Here is a 21,036-nt window from a genome sequence, read left to right on the forward strand (position 1 = left end):
CTTGAATTACCAGTGGCTAACTATTTAACATCAGACAGTGGAATTTCAAATCACAGCTGCCTGGCAGGAAGACATGTGAATTACGGCCCCATCATGAATGTGTTAAAGTATTAATTTTCAATGTCAACAGTCTCAACTCCCCAAAAGACAAAGACTGTCAAATTGAAACCAAAAACTGATATGCAAGCATATATTGCCTACAGGAGACACACTTCATGCAAAAGGAAGCTTAGAGACTAAAGGTGACAGGATAGAAAAATGATACACCATACAACTGGAGCCTAAAAGCAAGCAGAAGCAGTTATTTTAAAAAATAGACTTCAAGTCAAAACTGATCAGAAGAGAGAAAGATGGTTACTACATACAGGTAAAATGAAAAACTCAACAGGTGGAGATCACAACTGCAAATACCTATGCACTGGGTGTTGGTCCATCCAACTTCATAAAACAAAAATTACTGGACATAAAACCACAGAAAGACACCAATACAATCATACTGGGGGACTTCAACATCCCACTCTCACATTAGGTCCACTAGACAAAAAATTAGCAAAGAAGTTTCAGAGTTAAAACACACCACTGAACAAATAGACTTAACATATAGGCCCAGAGTGTTTCATTCAGCAACAACATAATACCCATTTTCTTAGCAGAACACATAACTTTTTCCAAAATAGACCTTTCTTAGGCCATAAAGCATACTTAAATAAATACAAAGAGCTGAAATAATCTCCTGCATACTACTGGATCAATACTGTCAAAATGATCTTACTACTAAAACTGATATAAAAATGTAATGCAATCCCAATCAATATCCCAACAGTATTCATCATAGAACTAGAAAAAAATTCCTAAAATGTATAGGTCCAGCATAGCAACAGCAATCCTGGGCAAGAAGAGCAAAGCAGGAAGCAGCACAATCCCAGATTTCAAGTTATATTGCAAAGCTACAGTCATAAAAACAGCATGATACTGACACAAAAGCAGAGATGTGGATCAGTGGACATGAACAGAGGATGAAGATACAACCCACATGATCATATAGCCATGATGTTTTACAAAAGGGCCAAAAACATATGCTGGAGGAAAGATAGCCTCTTTTACAAATGGTGCTGAGGAAACTGGCTATCTACATGCAAAAGATTGAATCTAGACCCCATCTCTCATCCTGTACTTAAATAAAATCAAAACACAACAAATACCTATATATTAAATCAGCAACACAATCTACTGGAAGGAAAAACAGGTAAAACTCTTGAAGACATAAGCATAGGCAAGGACTTTCTGAGCTGACCACCATTTGTACAGAAATATCAGCAAGAATCAAACTAAAAAGCTTCTTGGGTCAGGGATTTAGCTCAGTAGTGCCTCACCTGCCTCACAAGTGCAAGGTCCTGAGTTGGATCCCTGTTACTGAAAACAAACAAACAAACAAACAAAGCTTCTGCACAAAAAGGAAACAACCGACAGAGTGAAGAGAAAACCTATTGAATGAGATTAAAAAATTTTGCTAGCTATTCCTTGGACAAAAAGACTAATATCTAGAATATATAAACAACTCAAAAAATTAGATCTCCCAAACAAAAGACTCAACCAAAAAAATGGGCAAGTGAAATGAATATCCACTTCTAAGGAATGGAAGTACAAAGAAAACACAAAGAAGTACATGAAAAAGTGTTCACATTTTGGCCATTAGATAAATACAAATTGAAACAACTTTGAGATTCCACCCTGTTCCAGAAAGAACGGCTGTCATTAAGAGACTGAGGGAGACATGAAGAAAAGGGATTGAGATGTGCTATGTACATGTACCAAACCCACACGAGGAATGTAAACATTATGTACTGCAAACATGTACAAAAAAAAGCGTGGGGATCAAGGGATAGATGGAAGGGCGAGAGAGGGAAGGGAAAGGGGATTTAAAATAGGAATTAAATGTGTTATGTACATGTACCAGTTTCCCACAAGGAATGTAAATATGTACTGCACACATGTACTCTAATAAACTAAAGTAATTTTTAAAATAATTAAAAACAAATGCTGGAGAAGTTATGGGGAAATGGAACCCTTCTACATTTTTGGTAGGAATGTAATCTAGTACACACAATATGGGGATCAGTAGGGAGAGTCCTTAAAAAAATAAAAAAATAGAAATTCCATTTGACCCAACTATTCCCCTTCTGGGTAACTTCCTCAAAGAGTTAAAAGATATCATATTATAGTGATACATGCATACCAATACTAAAGCACCACACTCAGTAGCTAAATTGTGGAAGTGGTCTATCTGCCCCTAAGGGGTAAATGGATGAAGAAAATGTGGTAGATGTACACAGTGAAGTACTACTCAGCTATAAAAGAGGATAAATCCGAATCATATATAGGAAAATGGATGCACCTTGAGACCATAATGTTAAGTGAAATAAATCAGGCAGAGAAGCACAAATATCACATCCTTTTCTTATATGACAAAGTCAAAGTATAAATAAAGAGCAAAGTAAAAGATAATAGGAAAAAGGTAGACAGATCTTTTGGAAATGGGAAAGGGAATTTAGGGATGAAATTAGAGAGGAGGGAGGGAAGGGAAGGGGAAATAGAAATGATTAAGATGTGATATGTACATGTACTAGGTCCTATATATTCATGATGTATTGCAAACTAATATACTAAGAAAAAAAATTTTAAAGAACTTGTGTAGAACTTTTCCCCATTTCCTCAGTGCAGCCAGGACCATATTAACTAATGCTCCTTTAAATGAATCTTTCATTTGCCCAAAAGAGGACAAAATATGTTTGGCTTCCTGAAATGTCCACTGATGATTCTTATTTCAGAGGCTGACAAGATAGCTGTTATACGATGTGACAGATACAAGGTTTTTTATGAGTCCATTTTTTTCTCATTTCTCTTCTGCAAATTTATACATGAGAAAATGTAGAAAAGAATATTCATTCCTTTTAATATATAACTACTGTAAAATATTTTAACTTTTGTGTATGGCTCACTGAAAACAGTTCCTGAATGAACAGGAGCAGAGGCTAGTGAGGGATTCTGGCTTCTATTAGCTCACTGATTCTTCTATGATAATCTGGAAAAGTGGCATTTTCTCTTATGGATACCAAAGTAACTTCCAAGTTTCCTTCATAGACATTAACATGCTCCCACCAGCTTCAGTGGCACAGCTTGAGTTCCCACAGGTGCTACATGCATGACTGCCCTATCAGGTGGCTTGTACTGCCCAATAGGACTGACCCATGGTGCCCAATGGGACAGTAATACATGTGCCACTGGTAGTTCAAAGCCACTTGGTAGAGAGACATGAAATTATGGCTTAGAAATTATGAATGTGTTAATAATAGTATAGAAAAAATTTTCCTATGGTACTCTCTCTGATCATAGCAACTCTTATGCGAGCAGGTCCTTACCACACAGGCACCTGAACCTCCTGTCCACATGATCCCTATGTCCAACCAGATTAATTTAAGGAGTATATCTTCCTGTACCAAGTAAAGCCACACTACCCAAACACTTACACAGCTTTATCAATGGCAGGATCACTTCCAATGGAAAAATGTGAGAGTAACATTATATCTATATGCTAATTACAGCAATGAGAATGGGCAATCTTTTATTTATAACAGTTTTTTCCTATGATTAAAAGGACACTAAATAATTTTGCTTCCAAATGCTTGGCTGCTATTTACATTTTCATCCTAATAACTGCAGACTCTAAAATAATTTGAGGGATTTAGGAAAGGATTAAGATAATAACATTCATTATTCTTTATGGATTGAAAGATAAGAGTAAGCTGACAAACTGAAAATATTCACCTTATAGTGATTGCTTTTATAAAAATTCATTACATTCTTAAATTCTTATTTTATGGCTTAAGAGTAATATGATACAAAGATGAAAAGCTATTCTTGTATAACTTAAGGCAACATAATGACAGAACTGGAGTTCTTTTTCTACATAGTCTACCAGGCTTCATAATCAACATTATTTCATGCCTCATTCTTAGAACTGAGCATTTCATCTGCTACATTACATGTGGGGTAAAGGCACTTTCCTTGGTCACAGCCATGAATAGAATATTTTTAACCTAAGTGGAAACACAGGTTTCAAAAATGCACATTAACTGATTTGTAACACAGGCACATACACACAAATTTCTAATAAACTCAATATTAAAGAGTGCATCAAAAAATAGCTGAACATAAACTTAAGTTCAGAAAGAAATTTCTTGTGTTAATGCACAGGAAATTAAAATTAGGTCCTAAAGAAAGTGAAAAATGTGCCTCCGTGTGTCTGCAAATAAATATCCAAGTTACAGTTAGTAAAAATCTGAGAACCAGTGCTAAAGTTAATGTAATTTATGTCCTACATTATAGCTTGCCATTTTTTGGGTTTCCTGGAAAGCTGTCTGCTTTTTAAGGACCCAGAACTTTAAAAAAGAATTACTGTTATGAAATTGAGAAAGAGCTCAAATGTTTTTAAATGCATTTTTAAAAACTTCAAATCACTGGCATTTTCATACTATGCTATGACAATCCCAAAATCAATATTAAAACAAATAAATAAGCCCAACAACAAAAATAATAATTAAGGAAGAAATCTACAATGTCAAGAAAAATGTTTTATGAAGTATATTATTAACATTTAATCCTCACTGTTGATGTAGCCCAGTGGAAGAGCAGTGCTTTATGTATGAAGCCCTGAGTTCAATCCCCAGTATTGGAAAAAAACAACAGAAAAGATATAATCCTCAAATGATGTAATGACACAGGATCACTCATGTAATTCTTTCTAAAATCAAAAAAATCATATAAAACATTATGTATGTTAACTCAATACTTCGCACATACTTCTATGACTTTTATCACACAGGATGAATAGATAAAAATCCAAATTCAATATATTATACAACCTGATTTATTTTATTTGACCAAAAGGAAATAGTAAATATATTATAATATATAAGTATAATATAATAGGAAATTAATGTAATCTAAATGTAAAATATAGGTGCAAAAATATAGTACTTACCATGGGTGATACACTCTGAGAACTGCAGCCACTTCTACCTTGATATGGATGCATATAATTCTGGTACAGCTGCATGCCATACTGCAGAATAAATAAATATGAACATATTCCCATGACTTTTAGATGACTTATAATTCATGAAAATAAACATTTTCATTAACTATATCTTATCAATATAAAAAAGAACGGTAAGATTTTCATTAAAACAAGTAGAGCAACTAAATTTTTGAAAGAATGACTTTTAGTGCCTTTCAATGATGCATTTAAAAAGACAATGTTTTTACATGGTCCAACAACTTAATGGCCAGTTCACCAATATGGTCGTGGAAGTGACATTTCTACTGTTATACTTATCACTAAATTGTACTACAACCACTTTACCATGTGATAAGAAAGCTCAGTTGAGAAAAGTGTCACGTTTTATGAACAAAGATTCTGAAAAACCAATACATATCCTAAGCAACCCTGGGTAAAATTCACGGTATTCTAATGAGTGATCTGATGAATTATATTGTTTCTTTGATAAATTTGTAAGATTTTTCCTATGTGGAAAATTCCTGGGACCATACTATCCTTGTATAAATACTCTTATGGCATTAATTTTTGTCTTCAAATCCAGGGAAACCAAGGTAGTGGAGAATCACGCTGATTTCAAGAAAGTTTCAAAATACAAGGTGAGTGGTAGTAGAAAAGAATTGCAGTGTCTTCACTCTCAGAAGGCAGCAGCCTGAAGAGTGAGCTGACGGTCCACAACAGGAAAGCAGGTCTGGATTCTAAACAGATTAATGTGAGAAATACAAGAATGCCAACTGCTATAGACAAATGTGCCCTGGAGGTGTTCCCATCTGAATCCGAAAGTCACTCCCTTAGATTTAAAGTTTTTTAAAAGAAAGCAATAGGAGGAACTTTCCCCCCCCACCCTCTAAGATTCTCTCCATTTAATGAACTGAAATGAAGCCCCAGTAACCCTGCCCTATGATTCATTTTCTGTCCCTACCTCTTGCCTGGTGCCAGATTTTGGCATGCCAGTCACTGTGCTCCATTGCTGCAAGGCCTGCACAGCACATGATCAATGTGATAGGTCCCAACAGGAACCTAAGCAAGACAGTGGAGCCAGGCATGGAAGGTGAGGATGGTGGTTTTGGCAAAGCAGAATACTCCATGTTGGACCTCATCAACTTCCAACTGTACCAGTTGTAAAAGATGAATGACCTCTTCCACACCTCCCACCAGGAGCCACTGGAGTCCAACCAGCAGGCAAGCAAGCACTGAGAAGCCCCAGTGATGCCACCCCTTGGGATGTGGCTGTTTCCAGCCAGGCCACAACATTACTTCCCTGGACTGGGCTCTGGCCTAGGTACTCACCTTCTGGCTTAGATACCTTCTCAAAGGCTGGCCTTTGCGTCCCACCCTTCTGGCACTCCTTTTGGCCTGACTGGGTGAGCCCTCACCCCCCTGTATCCAGGGTAGAGAGGGGCCTGTGACCCACTTGTCTTCCTATACAACTCCTGGGCAACCCCTACACTGCCTAGGCCTTGAGTGTCCACATTAAAAGGGTTTCCCACATCTGAAAGGAAAAAAAAGTTAGGTCCTATATAAAAGAGACTGAATGACACCATAGAATCAAATCTTACCCGTAGGATGAATTTCATTTAAACATTCCAACAGAGCTGTTTCTTTACTAAAGACTATTTCCTTAAAAGCAATTCCAGCAAAGTGGATATATTTGGTAATTAGGCAAAAAATCATAGGGAGGTTAGGAGAGTCACTGTTTTCAAGATGTTGCTTTTAACATGAATACAAACCCACAGTCATTTAAAATTCTCTGTGTTGACTTCTTTATCCAATTATTTCCCAACTTCTAAAAATTATTTTTTAATTTAAGGTTTGATGGACATTAATGAGACCTAATGAAATTTATTTTAAATCAACTCTAAGGCTATAATAACTTTAAAAAGAAGACAGAGGAGCTTAATTCCTAGACAAGTTCATTTTGGAGAACAGATGATAACCTCAAACCAGCACTTTCAAAAGGAACACTCTGCTTGGCTACCTTTTATTTATCTGTATTGAAAAGCCTGCTACCTACTAATAAGACTGTTTTCTTCAAAGATGTATTGTCCCTGGTACCTGCAGTGTTAGGCAGTTGCCTCAGTGCTGCTGGACGTCTTTAGTAGGCATTTAACTCTGGCCAAGGGGTAAAGCATGGGTCATCTTAACATTTCCCTGTCCTATGGAGGGGCAGGTAAGGGAGCAGAATATGTTAGAGAAGCTGGCAGAGCTCTAATTGAAGGGAAGGGAAAAAAATAACATGAAACTGTAACACTACATGTGAGCAAAGCTCCCATTTTATAAGTGTCAGATTTTCTATAATTCTGTATGTAACTAGAATTTACCCAAAGAGAAAGATCATCTTCTATGTTTTCTATATAAAGAGTTTACATACGCATATGAAAAAGAAGTGGAATTAAGAATTAAATAAGAGGCTAACATCTTGATGGGAGGTTATACCTATAACTCTTGGGAGCATATAATGAAAATAAGAGGACATTTCTGTGCAGCCAACGTAATAAACAGTCTGCTGGTACTCCCCACAAGAACAATGATAAACACTGGAAATAACATACTAGACAACCAAAGCAGACCACCAAAAGAGATGATAGACATATGTACTCCTAATACCAGGTAAGGCCAGCTGCAGGAGCATGGGAATCAAGCAGGAACCTCACTGACAGCAAGCAGCCAGAGAGAGGCCTCCAATGTGTCTGTGTTCCAAGACCTGGGCAGCCCTGGCTTCCTGTGATCCTATCATTTTAAAGTGTAGAGCAAATTGTATCACCTCCATTTTTGGCTTCTCACTGGCTCCAGGAGAAAGGTGCCTATCTCCTTTTCTAGTCTCATCTGGAAATGCTCCACCATCATCAAAATTATCAGGAAACACTGATGTTGCAGGTAGAATAATAGTGCCCAAAAGATGTCCACATCAAACCCCCTGGAACCTATAAATGTGTTAGACTACATGGCCAAAAGCTAGCTGACTATGAGATTAGTATTATCTTGAATTACCTGGGTCAGTTCAATGCAATTACAAAGAGTCTTGTAAGTAGAAAGGTGAAGTGGAAGAAAGAACTGAGATGGCAGACTGAGGAGTTGCTGTGGCATTGTTTGCTTTGAAGGTGGAGGAATGGCCACTGGTCAAGGAGTCTGGGTGGCCTCTAAAGACTGAAAAGGACCTGGGGAACCAATTACTCTTAGAGCTTCCAGAGGGAAGCAGCCCTTCTGATACCTTGATTTTAACCTAGTAAGACTCATTTCAGACTTGAACTAGAAAAGTACAGGATAATAAAATTGTCTTGTTCTAAGGCACTAGGTGGTATCTGATACAGTAGCCTTAGCAAATTAACACAAAAGAAGCATCTTTGACGTGGAAATTTGTGACTTGAGTCAAATGAGAGAAAAATGAGAAGCAGACAATCTTCCAGGAATTAAGAATCCTGGAAATGTGTCTATCAGATAGACACATGGAATATGCATTTCAGGATTTAACATATATAAATTTGACTCATCCCATAATCAATGCAACATTTTATATTCAGTATGGACCCAAAGATTTGTAATTGCCTTAAATATCTGTTGGGATTAATAATTTATGATCATCAACCCTTGAAGAAAGGATGTCAGTGGCTAGAAAGTGACCCCATAAACCTTGAGGAGCGCTCCTCTGAAAAGCCTACCTCCCTAAAGATGTCACAGAGCCAAGTAATTGGTGGAAATAATGACTCTGAGAGGAAAAGGATTGTGAAAGTCAGGTTTCAAACATGAAGAAAGTTTTAAACATACCTCAACTCTTTCCTAAACATTTTTGTGCATATATAGGTATGTGTGTACATGTATATATAGATCTACGTGTACATGTAAAAGTGATAAATGACAAACATCTGAATCTAAAAAAATCCTAAAATAACTAAATAAAAATCGTAAGTGATATGCATTCAACAGGTCATAGTTTTATTGCCATCACTTTATATTTCTAGTGCTACAAAAAATAATGTTGCATCCTAGTAAAACCAACAGCATCTTAGGTTCGCTGAAATACTGATTAAAGTGAAGTGAGCTTATCACCTGTTTCAGTGTTGCCTAACCCTGAGCCCAAATTAGAAGGGAGGAAGATATAACAGCAAGGTTAGAAAGCATGTCCTCTACCTGTCCAGTCTGATTTCCAGTGTTTTTGTGAGCAGAGAAAAGCAGAGACCTCCAGGTGTTTCTCCACAATCACTGCTGAGAGGAGGGCTGAATATAGGTCTTATCAGATAGACACATCCAATTCACTAACTCAGTACTCCCAAAGTAGGGTAGTACAGAGTAGCTTCAAAGGGCTTGTCAGCTGATTCCATGCTATATCTCTACTTCCCTGACTACTAATCTTTTGACTGGTGAGTTGAGAAGGCTCTCTAAACATTGTATTTCTCTTTTCTTTTCTTTTTCTCCCTCTCCCTCCCCTCTCCCACTCCCTCCCCCTCTCCCTCTCCCTTCCTTCTCCCTCTCTCTCTCTCTCTCTCTCTCTCTCTCTCTCTCTCTCTGAAACAGAAGCACCATAGAAGTGGAACTTGGAACCACAGTTTCAAAATATTACAACTTCTATACTTTCTTGAAATCAAATTCATGTTGGTCATTTTAACAATAGAATATTTGAGAAGCAGAGGAGGCTTCTGGGCCACTGTAGCACCACTCCCAGCGTAGAGGAAGTGAGCCGTGCCAGTGCCAGCAACACTCCCCCCAACACACACACACCCATCAAAATGAGAACACATCTAAACAAGTCTCAAAACCAGACTTCCAGACCACCTACAGCAACCACAAAGGGAAACGAGATGGAATACTCTGATACTCAACCACCTGGACTCCCTGCATTGGCATCAAAAGAGGATCTGGAAAAAATGAAATCAGAAATAATTTCTCAGATAACAGCAGAGATTTGGTCAAAAACTGAAAACTTTCACACTAAAATCAGGAAGACAAAGAAGTTCACTATCACCACTCTTATTCAATATAGTTCTGGAAACATTTGCCACAGCAATTAGACAAGAGAATGAAATAAAAATAATAAGGATAAGAAAAGAAAAAGTTAAATTATTATTATTTTCAGATGACATGATACTCTATGTAGAAGACCCCCAAAACTCCATCAAGACGTCTAGATTTAATAAACAAATTCAGCAGCATAGATGGATACAAAGTCAACACTCAAAAGTCAATAGCATTCCTGTACACAAGCAATAAACTCATTGAGAAAGAAATTAGTGAGACAACACCTTTCACAATAGCATTCAAAAAAATGAAATACCTAGGAATCAGTCTAACAAAGGAAGTAAAAGACCTTTACATTGAAAACTATAGTATTCTGAAAAAGGAGATTGAAGAGGATATCAGAAATTAGGAAGACATCCCTTGTTCTCGGATAGGAAGAACCAATATAGGGAAAATGGCCATACTTCTAAAATTGTTATACAGATTTAATGCAATCTTGAACAAAATACCAATAACATATCTCAAAAAATTAGAAAAAACAATTCTAAAATTTATTTGGAACCATAAAAGACCTAGAATAGCAAAAGCAACTCTGGGCAACAAATGTAAGGCAGGGGGCATCATAATCTCTGACTTGAAATTATACTACAAAGCTACTGTGATAAAAACAGCATGGTACTGGCAAAAAAAAAAAAAGACATGAGGATCAATGGAACAGATTAGAAGATACAGAAACAACTCTGAACACACTGAGCCACCTAATCTTTGCCACAAGAGCCAAACACCTTCATTGGAAGAAAGATAGCCTCTTTAATAAATGATGCTGGAAAAACTGGCTTACCACATGCCAATGATTAAAACTGGACCCATATCTTTCACCATGCACTAAATTAAAATCAAGAGGGATCAAATATCTAAATATTAAAACAGAGGCACTAAATCTGCAGGAAAATAGAATAGGTAGAACTCTTAAAAGACATTAGTGTATGCAAAGACTTTATGAACAAAATCTTGATCACGCAGTAAATATCACAAAGAATTAACAACTGGGATCTCATCTTATTAAAAAGCTTTTGCACAGCAAAAATAACCACCAACAGAGTAAAGAAACAACCTACAATGTGGGAAAAAAATTTTACCAGCTGTTCCTCAGACAAAGGCAAAAAAACCTAGAATATATAAAGAACTGAAAAAAAAAAATCAGGCCCTCCAAATTCAAAGACACAATCCAAAAATGGCATCTGAAATGAACAGGCACTTCTCAGATGAAGAAATAGAAATGGCAAATAAATACATGAAAAAATGTTCAACATCACTGGTTATTTGAGAGATGCAAACTAAAACAATGCTGAGATTCCATCTCACTCCAGAAAGAATGGCTATTATCAAGAAATCCACCAATAACGAATGCTGGTGGGGCTGTGGGGAAAAAGGAACTCTTCTCCACTGTTGGTAGGAGGTTAAACTGGTGCAACCACTGTGGAAATCAGTGTAGAGATTCCTCTAAAAACTAAAACTAGAGGTTTCATTTGACCTAGCTATTCCCCTCCCTAGTATCTTCACAAAAGAATTAAAAGCATCATACGACAGTGATATACACATGCCCATGTTTACAATGGCACAGTTTGTAATAGTGAAATCTTGGAAACAGCCAAATCCCCATCAACTGATGAATGGAAAAAGAAGATGTGGTTCTTTTTCTCCAATGGAGTCCTACTTTGCCATAAAGAAGCATAAGCTTGAGACATTTTTAGCTAAATGGATGCACCTTGAGACCACAGTCAAGTGAAATAAATTGGACATACATGTTTAAATACTGCATTGTTTTTCTGGTATGAGAAACCAAAAGTGTAAATAATGATCAAAATGCGTAACAGATATTGAGAAATTGAAAGAAAATGTTTAAATAAGGAGGGGAACAAGGGAGGGGGAAAGGAAGGGACGTGGAAAAAAGAGAATAGAAGGAAAAAATAGAAACAAATCTTTTGTAAATCAGGAGGGGGAAAAGGGTTGAAGGGAGGGGAGGAGAATGGGAAACAAAGCAAGACACAAAAGAAAAGGCAAAACTGGTACAAATTACTTATGCTGAACATTGTTGTTATTATTATGCACACCTGAAATGTAGCAATGAAAAATTGTTTGTATTAAAAAAAACAAAATAAGGACTTTAGAACAACAGTAAATTAGGTATTTTATTGACATCAGTAGCAACAAGATACTGACTAATGTGGAGAGGCACATACTTTGATTTGTACCTTTTCAATGGAAAAGGTTTTCACAATTTTACCCCAATTGTGACTACAAAAGTGGTGTCTTCAAAAAGAAATGATCATTTTTATAATTATAAATTCAAAGTTTTGTTGAATTTACTGGCATATAAATTTCAAAAATAAATATGTGTCTTTAAAAGACTAAACATCGAGACCTCCAGATCAGCGCACCACAGCTCCCAGGCAGCAGAAGGCTTCCCGGTAGGCGTGCTTTGGCTTCCAGTGCAGAGGAAGCTTCTGGGTAGCCATGTCACGGCTCCAAGCCCAGAGGAGACCTCCAGATCAGCGCACCACAGCTTGCAGGCAGCAGGAGGCTTCCAGGTAGGTGTGCCACGGCTCCAAGCCCAGAGGAAGTAAGCTGTGCGGGTGCCAGGAACACAGACCCATTCTAGTCCCTCCCCCCCGCCCCGCATGTAAAAATGAGAAGACAGGTAAACAAGCCACAGAATCAGACTTCCAGATCACCTACAGCAACCCCAAAGAGAAACGAGGTGGAACGCTCTGATACTCAATCACCTGGACTCCCTAAACTAGCAACGAAAGAGGATCTGGAAAAAATGAAATCAGAAATAATTTCTCACATAACAGCAAAGATTGTGCCTGTAGTGCAAGACATGATTAATTAATCTAGGCAGGATACAGATAAAAAAATAGAGGAGCTGAGGAACATGATGGAATGCCAACATAGGAAACAAATGGAATCCAGAAAACAAATGCAAACTGATTTCCAGGAGATTAAAAACTCCACTGAAAGTCTATGCAGCAGAATGAGCCAATGTGAAGACAGAATTACAGATATAGAAGATAAGATTGCAATTAGTGAGGAGGAAAAGAAAAAATTCTTTAAACTTGTAAGGGACCATGAGAAATCAAGCCAGCAGCTGCTAGATGATGCAAAGAAGAATAACATAAGACTGATTGGAGTCAATGAAGAAACAGGAGAGAGTGCAGATGACATAAAAAACTGTTTACAGAAGTGATGGCAGAAAACTTCCCAAGCAGGGGAAAAGAACTTGACATACAGATAAGTGAGGCATATAGGACTCCAGCTAGCCTTGATCAAAAAAAATCTATACATAGGCATATCATAGTTAGGATTCCAGAAACCCAACAGAAGAACAAAATTCTACAGGTAGTTAGAGAAAAGAAACAAGTCACACACAAAGGAAAGCCCATCAGAATCAGAGCAGACTTCTCAGTGCAAACCCTCAAGGGAAGAAGAGCTTGGAGTATGTGTTTCAAGCCCTAAAGGAAAACAGCCTTCAACCCAGACTGATGTACCCTGCAAAACTATCTTTCCAAATTGATGGAGAAATAAGATACTTTCATGATAAAGAGCACCACAGGAACTTCATGAGTAGCAAACCAGCACTCCAAAAATTTTTAGACAAAAATCCTAGGAAAAGACAACGAGGATCACAACCCCAGGAAGCCCAGAAGAATGAATCCATTGGGTGAGACAAGAAATTAAAAGCAAAGGAAGAGGATCCAACAAAAAGAAAAAGTCATGACAATGACAACTCAATACATGTCAGTTATAACCATCAATGTTAATGGTCTCAACTCATCAATCAAAAGAAATAGACTGGCAGAATGGGTCAAGAAGCAAGATCCAACAATATGTTGCATACAAGAAACACACTTAATTCAAAAAGAAACTCATAGACTGAATGTTAAAGGGTGGAAAACAATATTCCATGCAACAGGAACCAAAAACAAAAGCAGGAGCAGCTATCCTCTTTGCAGACCAAGTGGATTTCAAACCCATACTGATTAAGAGACTAAAAGAAGGACACTATATCTTTGTAAAAGGAACAATCCAACAGGAAGAGATGACAATCATAAATATCTATGCACTAAACACTAGTGCACACAACTATATAAAACAAATACTAATGGACATGAAAAACCATATAAGAACTAATACAATAGTAGTGGGGGACGTCAATACCCCATTGTAACAGATAGATCAACTAGACAAAAGACAAGCAATGAAATACTAAAACTCAATCAAACTACTGAAGATATGAACTTAACAGATGTTTAGAGAGTGTTCCACCCCACAAAATCGGAATACATATTCTTTTCAGCTGCACATGGGTCATTCTCCAAAATAGACCACATACTCGCTCATAGAACATATTTAGGTAAGTGCAAAGGAACTGAAGTTATCCCCTGTATATTACCAGACCATAGTGCGATGAAATTGGAGATCAATAGCAAAAGAAAATCAAAAAATTTCATAAACACGTGGAAATTGAACAACACACTTCTGAATAACCAATGGGTCACAGAGGAAATTAAAGAAGAAATCAGACAGTTCCTTCAATTAAATGACAATGACAATACAATATATCGGAATCCATGGGACACAATGAAAGCAGTCTTATGAGGGAAATTCATAGCAGTGAATAATGATATTAGGAAAACAGAGTGCACTTCATTAAACAACCTGATGCTCAACCTCAAGCTTCTAGAAAAAGAAGAGCAGGACAAACCCAAAGCTCATACAAGGGAGGAAATTATAAAGATCAGAGGAGAAATCAATGCAATGGAGACTAAGAAAACAATACAAAAAATCAATGAAGCCAAGAGTTGGTTCTTCGAAAGAATCAACAAAATTGACAAACCCCTAGCCAACCTTGTCAGGAAAAGGAAAGAAAAGGCCCACGTCCATGCAATTAGGAATGAAAAGGGTGAAATTACAAAAGACCCAGCAGAAATCCAGAGAATCATCAATACCTACTTCCAGAACCTATGTGCCAACAAGATGGAAAACACAGAAGAAATGGAAAGATTCCTAGACACGTATGAATTACCAAAGTTGAAGGAAGAAGACCTAAAAATTCTAAACAACCCAATATCAATCAATGAAATTGAAAACGTAATTAAAAACTTACCAACCAAGAAAAGCCCGGGTCCTGATGGCTTCACTGCTGAATTCTACAAGACATTTAGAGAGGAACTACTGCCACTACTGTTTAAACTCTTCAATGAAATTGAAAGGGAAGCAATATTCCCAAATTCATTCCTGGAAGCAAACAACACCTTGATCACCAAAGCAGACAAAGACCCAACCAAAAAAGAGAACTACAGGCCAATCTCACTAATGAACATAGATGCAAAAATCGTCAATAAGGTACCGGCAAACAGAATGCAGAAGATCATCAAGAAGATCATACACCCTGATCAAGTGGGATTCAGGCCAGGGATGCAGGGATGGTTCAACATACGCAAATCAATCAATGTAATACACTATATCAATAGAGAAAGGGACAAAAACCATATGATCATCTCAATAGATGCAGAAAAAGCATTTGACAAAATCCAACATGCATTTATGATAAAAACCCTACAAAAAATTGGAATAGATGGTCTCTACCTCAGTCTGATAAAAGCCACCTTTGAAAAACCAACAGCCAATATCATACTAAATGGTCAGAAACTGAAATCCTTCACACTAAAATCAGGAACAAGACAAGGATGTCCACTACTACCACTCCTGTTCAATATAGTTTTGGAAACATTAGCCACAGCAATTAGACAAGAGAAAGAAATAAAAGGAATAAAGATAGGAAATGAAGAAGTCAAATTGTCATTATTTGCAGATGACATGATACTCTATATAGAAGATCCCACAAACTCTACCAAAAGTCTTCTAGACTTAATAACCAAATTCAGTAAAGTCATTGGATACAATGTCAACACACAAAAATCAATAGCTTTCCTCTACATGAACAACAGAGTCACTGAGAGAGAAATAGCGCAAACAATTCCTTTTACAATAGCATCCAAAAAACTGAAATACCTAGGAATCAACCTAACAAAAGGAATCAAAGACCTCGTCTCTAAAAATTATAGCACTTTGAAAAAAGATACTGAAGGGGATATCAGAAAATGGAAAGACATCCCTTGCTCCTGGGTAGGAAGGATTAACATAGTGAAAATGGCTATACTTCCAAAATTGCTATATAGATTAAATGCAATCCCAATTGAAATCCCAGAAGCATGCTTCATAGACCTTGAGAAAATAATCCAAAAATTCATTTGGAACAAGAAGAGACCCAGAAGAGCAAAAGCAATTCTAGGTAACAGAGACATGGCAGGGGGTATTACAACCACCAACTTGAAACTACACTACAAAGCTACTGTGATAAAAACAGCATGGTACTGGCAAAGAAACAGACCTGAAGACCAGTGGAACAGATTAGAAGATGCAGAAACAATGCCAGACACACTCAGCCATCTCATCTTTGACAAAGGAGCCAAACACTCTCGCTGGAAGAAAGATAGTCTCTTTAATCAATGGTGCTGGAAAAATTGGGTTTCAACTTGCCAAAGACTAAAACTAGACCTATATCTCTCACCATGCACTAATCTAAAATTGAAATGGATTAAAGATATAAATATAAAAACAGAAACACTGAACCGGCTGGAACAGAGGTTAGGTAGAACTCTTCAAGACATTGGGGTAGGGAAAGACTTTATGAACAAAACCTCGGTTGCTCGTGAACTAGCACAAACAATCAACAAGTGGGATCTCTTTTTACTAAAAAGCTTCTGCACAGCAAGAGAAACCACCAGCAGTGTGAAGAGACAATCCACAATGTGGGAAAATATCTTCACCTGCTCTTCCTCAGACAAAGGTCTACTATCTCGAATCTATAAAGAACTTAAAAAGATCAGACCTCCCAAATTTAAAGACCCAATCCAAAAATGGGTATCTGAAATGAACAGACATTTCTCAGACAAAGAAGTAGAAAGAGCAAATAAATACATGAAAAAATGTTCAACATCACTGGTCATTGGAGAGATGCAAATGAAAACAACGCTGAGATTCTACTTCACTCCAGAAAGAATGGCTGCTATCATGAAATCAACCAATAACAAATGCTGGTGGGGCTGTGGTGAAAGAGGAACCCTGCTCCACTGCTGGTGGGAGTGTAGACTGGTGCAACCACTGTGGAAATCAGTATGGAGATACCTCAAAGAACTAGGATGGGAAGTCCCATTTGACCCAGCTATTCCTCTGCTGGGTATCTTCTCCAAAGAATTAAAAGAATCATACCACAGTGATATATGTGTACCCATGTTCATAGAAGCACAATTTGTGATACCTATAACTTGGAAACAGCCCAAATGCCCATCAACTGGAGACTGGATAAAGAAAATGTGGGTTTTTTTATAAAATGGAGTACTACTCAGCGATCAAAAATGAGAAATTAGAGACATTTATTGCTAAATGCATGCACTTTGAAATGATACTCTTAAGTGAAATAAATAGGACACACAAGTGTAAATACTGAATAGTTTCTCTAGTGTGAGAAACTAAAAGTGTAAATAAGGACTAAAAGGTATAATAGATAATGTGAAATAGGAAGAAAAGGGGCAAAGGGGAGGGGCAAGTGGGAAGGACAGGGGAAAGGAAAGAAGGAGTGGAATTAATATGAGAAAATGAATAAATGGAAACAAAGTCTTTGTAAATAGGGAGGGATGGAGGGGTGGGAAGGGAGGGCAGGGGAAGGGGGAAAAATAAGAACCAAGAGAGATTATATAAAGATGTGTATCTCCAATGATGACTGTCATTATGTTGTACACCTAAAATGTACCAATAAAAGGATATACAAAAAGAAAAGTCTCAACATCAATTCTATTTCCTACATGTGTGTATTTCTAGAATATTTTTTTCATTTCTAAATGTTCATCAACAAATTATACTATTTTTATTTTTTAATTATATTTATGGAAGTTATAATTTCTACTAAGCACATAAGTAGATGTTTTAAAATATATTCATAGAGTGCCAGAGATGTGGCTCAGGGATGCTGCGCCTGCCTAGCAAGCGCAAGTTCCTGAGTTCAATTCCCAGTACCAAAAAAATATATCTATATATAAACATTCATAGAGAAATTTATACAGTAATTCTAGTTCTACTTATTATACTAGAAGCAATTTATAAAACATTTAAATGTTATATAAAACAATAGCAATAAACATATCCAGGTGGACACATTTTAAAACACATTTCACATTGCATCGTTGCCAATATTTTATAAAAATACCCCTATGGAGACGCCGAATCACCCCGCTGCAGACAGGCAGGTCTGCCCATGCCCTACCGAGGTCCCCAGTCACGCGGAACAGGCTGAATCAGCCCGCTGCAGACAGGCAGGTCTGTGCAGGCCCTAACGAGGTCCCAAGTCGTGGCCCCGAAGACGCTGAATCACCCCGCTGCAGACAGGCAGCCACCTGGTTCGACACTACAAAGATGCAGAGGACACCAGACCGCCAGACCAAGGTACTGAGTCCCACTGCTCCCGGTCCAGAGGTAGGGGCTTCTGAGCTGCCGTCCCACTGCTCCTGGTCCAGAAGAAGGGGCTTCCCAGTCACCATCCCTCCCGCTGCTCCCAGCCCAGAGGAAAGGGCTTTTGGGCCACCTTCTGTCCCACTGCTGCTAGCCCAGAGGAAGGGGCTTCTGGGTCACCATCCCTCCCACCGCTCCTGGCCCAGAGGTAGGGGCTTCTGAGCCGCCATCCAACTGGTCCTGGTCCACAGGAAGGGGCTTCCCGGCCACCATCCCTCCCACTGCTCCCAGCCCACAGGAAAGGGCTTTTGGGCCACTATCTCTACCGCTGCTCCCGGCCCCTCTCCCACCTCTCCCAGCTCAGAGGAGGTAATCCGTGCAGGCGCTAACAGCTGCCCACCCCAGTCGAATTGAGAAAACATGTAAATAAGTCTCAAAACAAGACTCTCAGATCACCTATAGCAACCCCAAAGGAAAATGAGATGGAACACTCTGATACTCAACCACCTGGACCCACTGAACTGGCAACAAAAGGGGATCTGGAAAAAAATGAAATCAGAAATAATTTCTCAGATAACAGGAGAAATTGTGCCCCTAGTGCAAGAAATGATTAATAAATCTAGAGAAGAGCTCAGAAACATGATGGAATGCCAACATAAGAAACAAATGGAATCCAGAAAACAGATGCAAATAGATTTCCAGGACATGAAAAACTCCACTGAAAGTCTACACAGCAGAATGAGCCAGTGTGAGGACAGAATTTCAGATATAGAAGATAAGATTGCAATTAGTGAACAGGAAAAGAAAAATTGCTTCAAAATTCTAAGGGAACATGAGAAATCAATCCAGCAGCTGCTAGATGATGCAAAGAAGAATAACATAAGACTGATTGGAGTCAATGAAGAAACAGGAGAGAGTGCAGATGACATAAAAAACTGTTTACAGAAGTGATGGCAGAAAACTTCCCAAGCAGGGGAAAAGAACTTGACATACAGATAAGTGAGGCATATAGGACTCCAGCTAGCCTTGATCAAAAAAAATCTACACATAGGCATATCATAGTTAGGATTCCAGAAACCCAACAGAAGAACAAAATTCTACAGGTAGTTAGAGAAAAGAAATAAGTCACACACAAAGGAAAGCCCATCAGAATCAGAGCAGACTTCTCAGTGCAAACCCTCAAGGGAAGAAGAGCTTGGAGTGACATATTCCAAGCCCTAAAAGAAAACAGCCTCCAACCCAGATTGATGTACCCTGCAAAACTATCTTTCAAAATGGATGGAGAAATAAGATACTTTCATAACAAAGAGCACCTTAGGAACTTCGTGAATACCAAACCAGCACTCCAAAGAATTTTACACAATAGCCTAGGAACAGACATTGAGGATCACAACCCCAGGAAGCAAAGCAGAATGAACCATCTGACATGACAAGAAATTAAATGTAAAAGGGGAGAAGCCAACAAAAAGAAAAAGTCATGGCAATGACAAGTCATACGTTTCAGTTATAACCATCAATGTTAATGGTCTCAATTCACCAATCAAAAGAAATAGACTGACAGAATGGGTCAAGAAGCAAAATCCAACAATATGCTGCATACAAGAAACACACTTAATCCAAAAGGAAATTCATAGACTGAAAGTTAAAGGGTGGAAAACAATACTCCATGCAACAGGAACCCGAAAAAAAGCACGAGTAGCTATCCTCTTGGCAGATCAAGTAGATTTCAAACCAATACTGATTAAGAGAGACGAAGAAGGACACTACATCCTTGTAAAGGGAACAATCCAACAGGAAGAGATGACAATCATAAATATCTATGCACCAAACACTAGTGCACCCAATTATAGAAAACAAAAACTAATGGACATGAAAAGTCATATATGCACTAATACAATTGTAGTGGGGGACCTCAACAGCCCACTGTCACAAATAGATAGATCAACTAGACTAAAAATAAGTAATGAAATACTAGAACTCAATCGAACTCTTGAACAAATGAACTTAACAGATGTTTACAGAGTCTTCCACCCCACAAAATCAGAATACATATTCTTCTCAGCTGCACATGGGTCATTCTCCAAAATAGACCACATACTCACACATAGAACATGTTTAAGTAAGTGCAATTGAAGTTATCCCCTGTATATTATCAGACCATAGTGCGATGAAATTGGAGATCCATAGCAAAAGAAACTCAAAAACTTCATAAACACGTGGAAATTGAACAACACACTTCTGAATAACCAATGGGTCACAGAGGAAATTAAAGAAGAAATCAGACAGTTCCTTCAATTAAATGACAATGACAATACAACATATCGCAATCTATGGGACACAATGAAAGCAGTCTTATGAGGGAAATTCATAGCAGTGAATACACATATTAGGAA

General features: G+C 37.8%; 1 protein-coding gene across 2 annotated transcripts in view; it reads right to left on the reverse strand.

Annotated features, from left to right (window-relative positions):
* Grb14 (growth factor receptor bound protein 14) overlaps positions 1–21,036 on the reverse strand; it is a 137,848-nt gene that overhangs the window by 8,261 nt on the left and 108,551 nt on the right. For both annotated transcript variants that reach the window (XM_004835843.4, XM_004835844.4), the window contains one exon: positions 5,042–5,122. In XM_004835843.4, the coding sequence (XP_004835900.1) occupies positions 5,042–5,122 (81 nt within the window). The remainder of the gene's footprint in view (positions 1–5,041; positions 5,123–21,036) is intronic.

Source organism: Heterocephalus glaber, unplaced genomic scaffold, assembly GCF_053883595.1.
Source record: "Heterocephalus glaber isolate CG9 unplaced genomic scaffold, H.glaber_assembly_v1.0 deba00000347, whole genome shotgun sequence".
NCBI lineage: Eukaryota > Metazoa > Chordata > Mammalia > Rodentia > Bathyergidae > Heterocephalus > Heterocephalus glaber.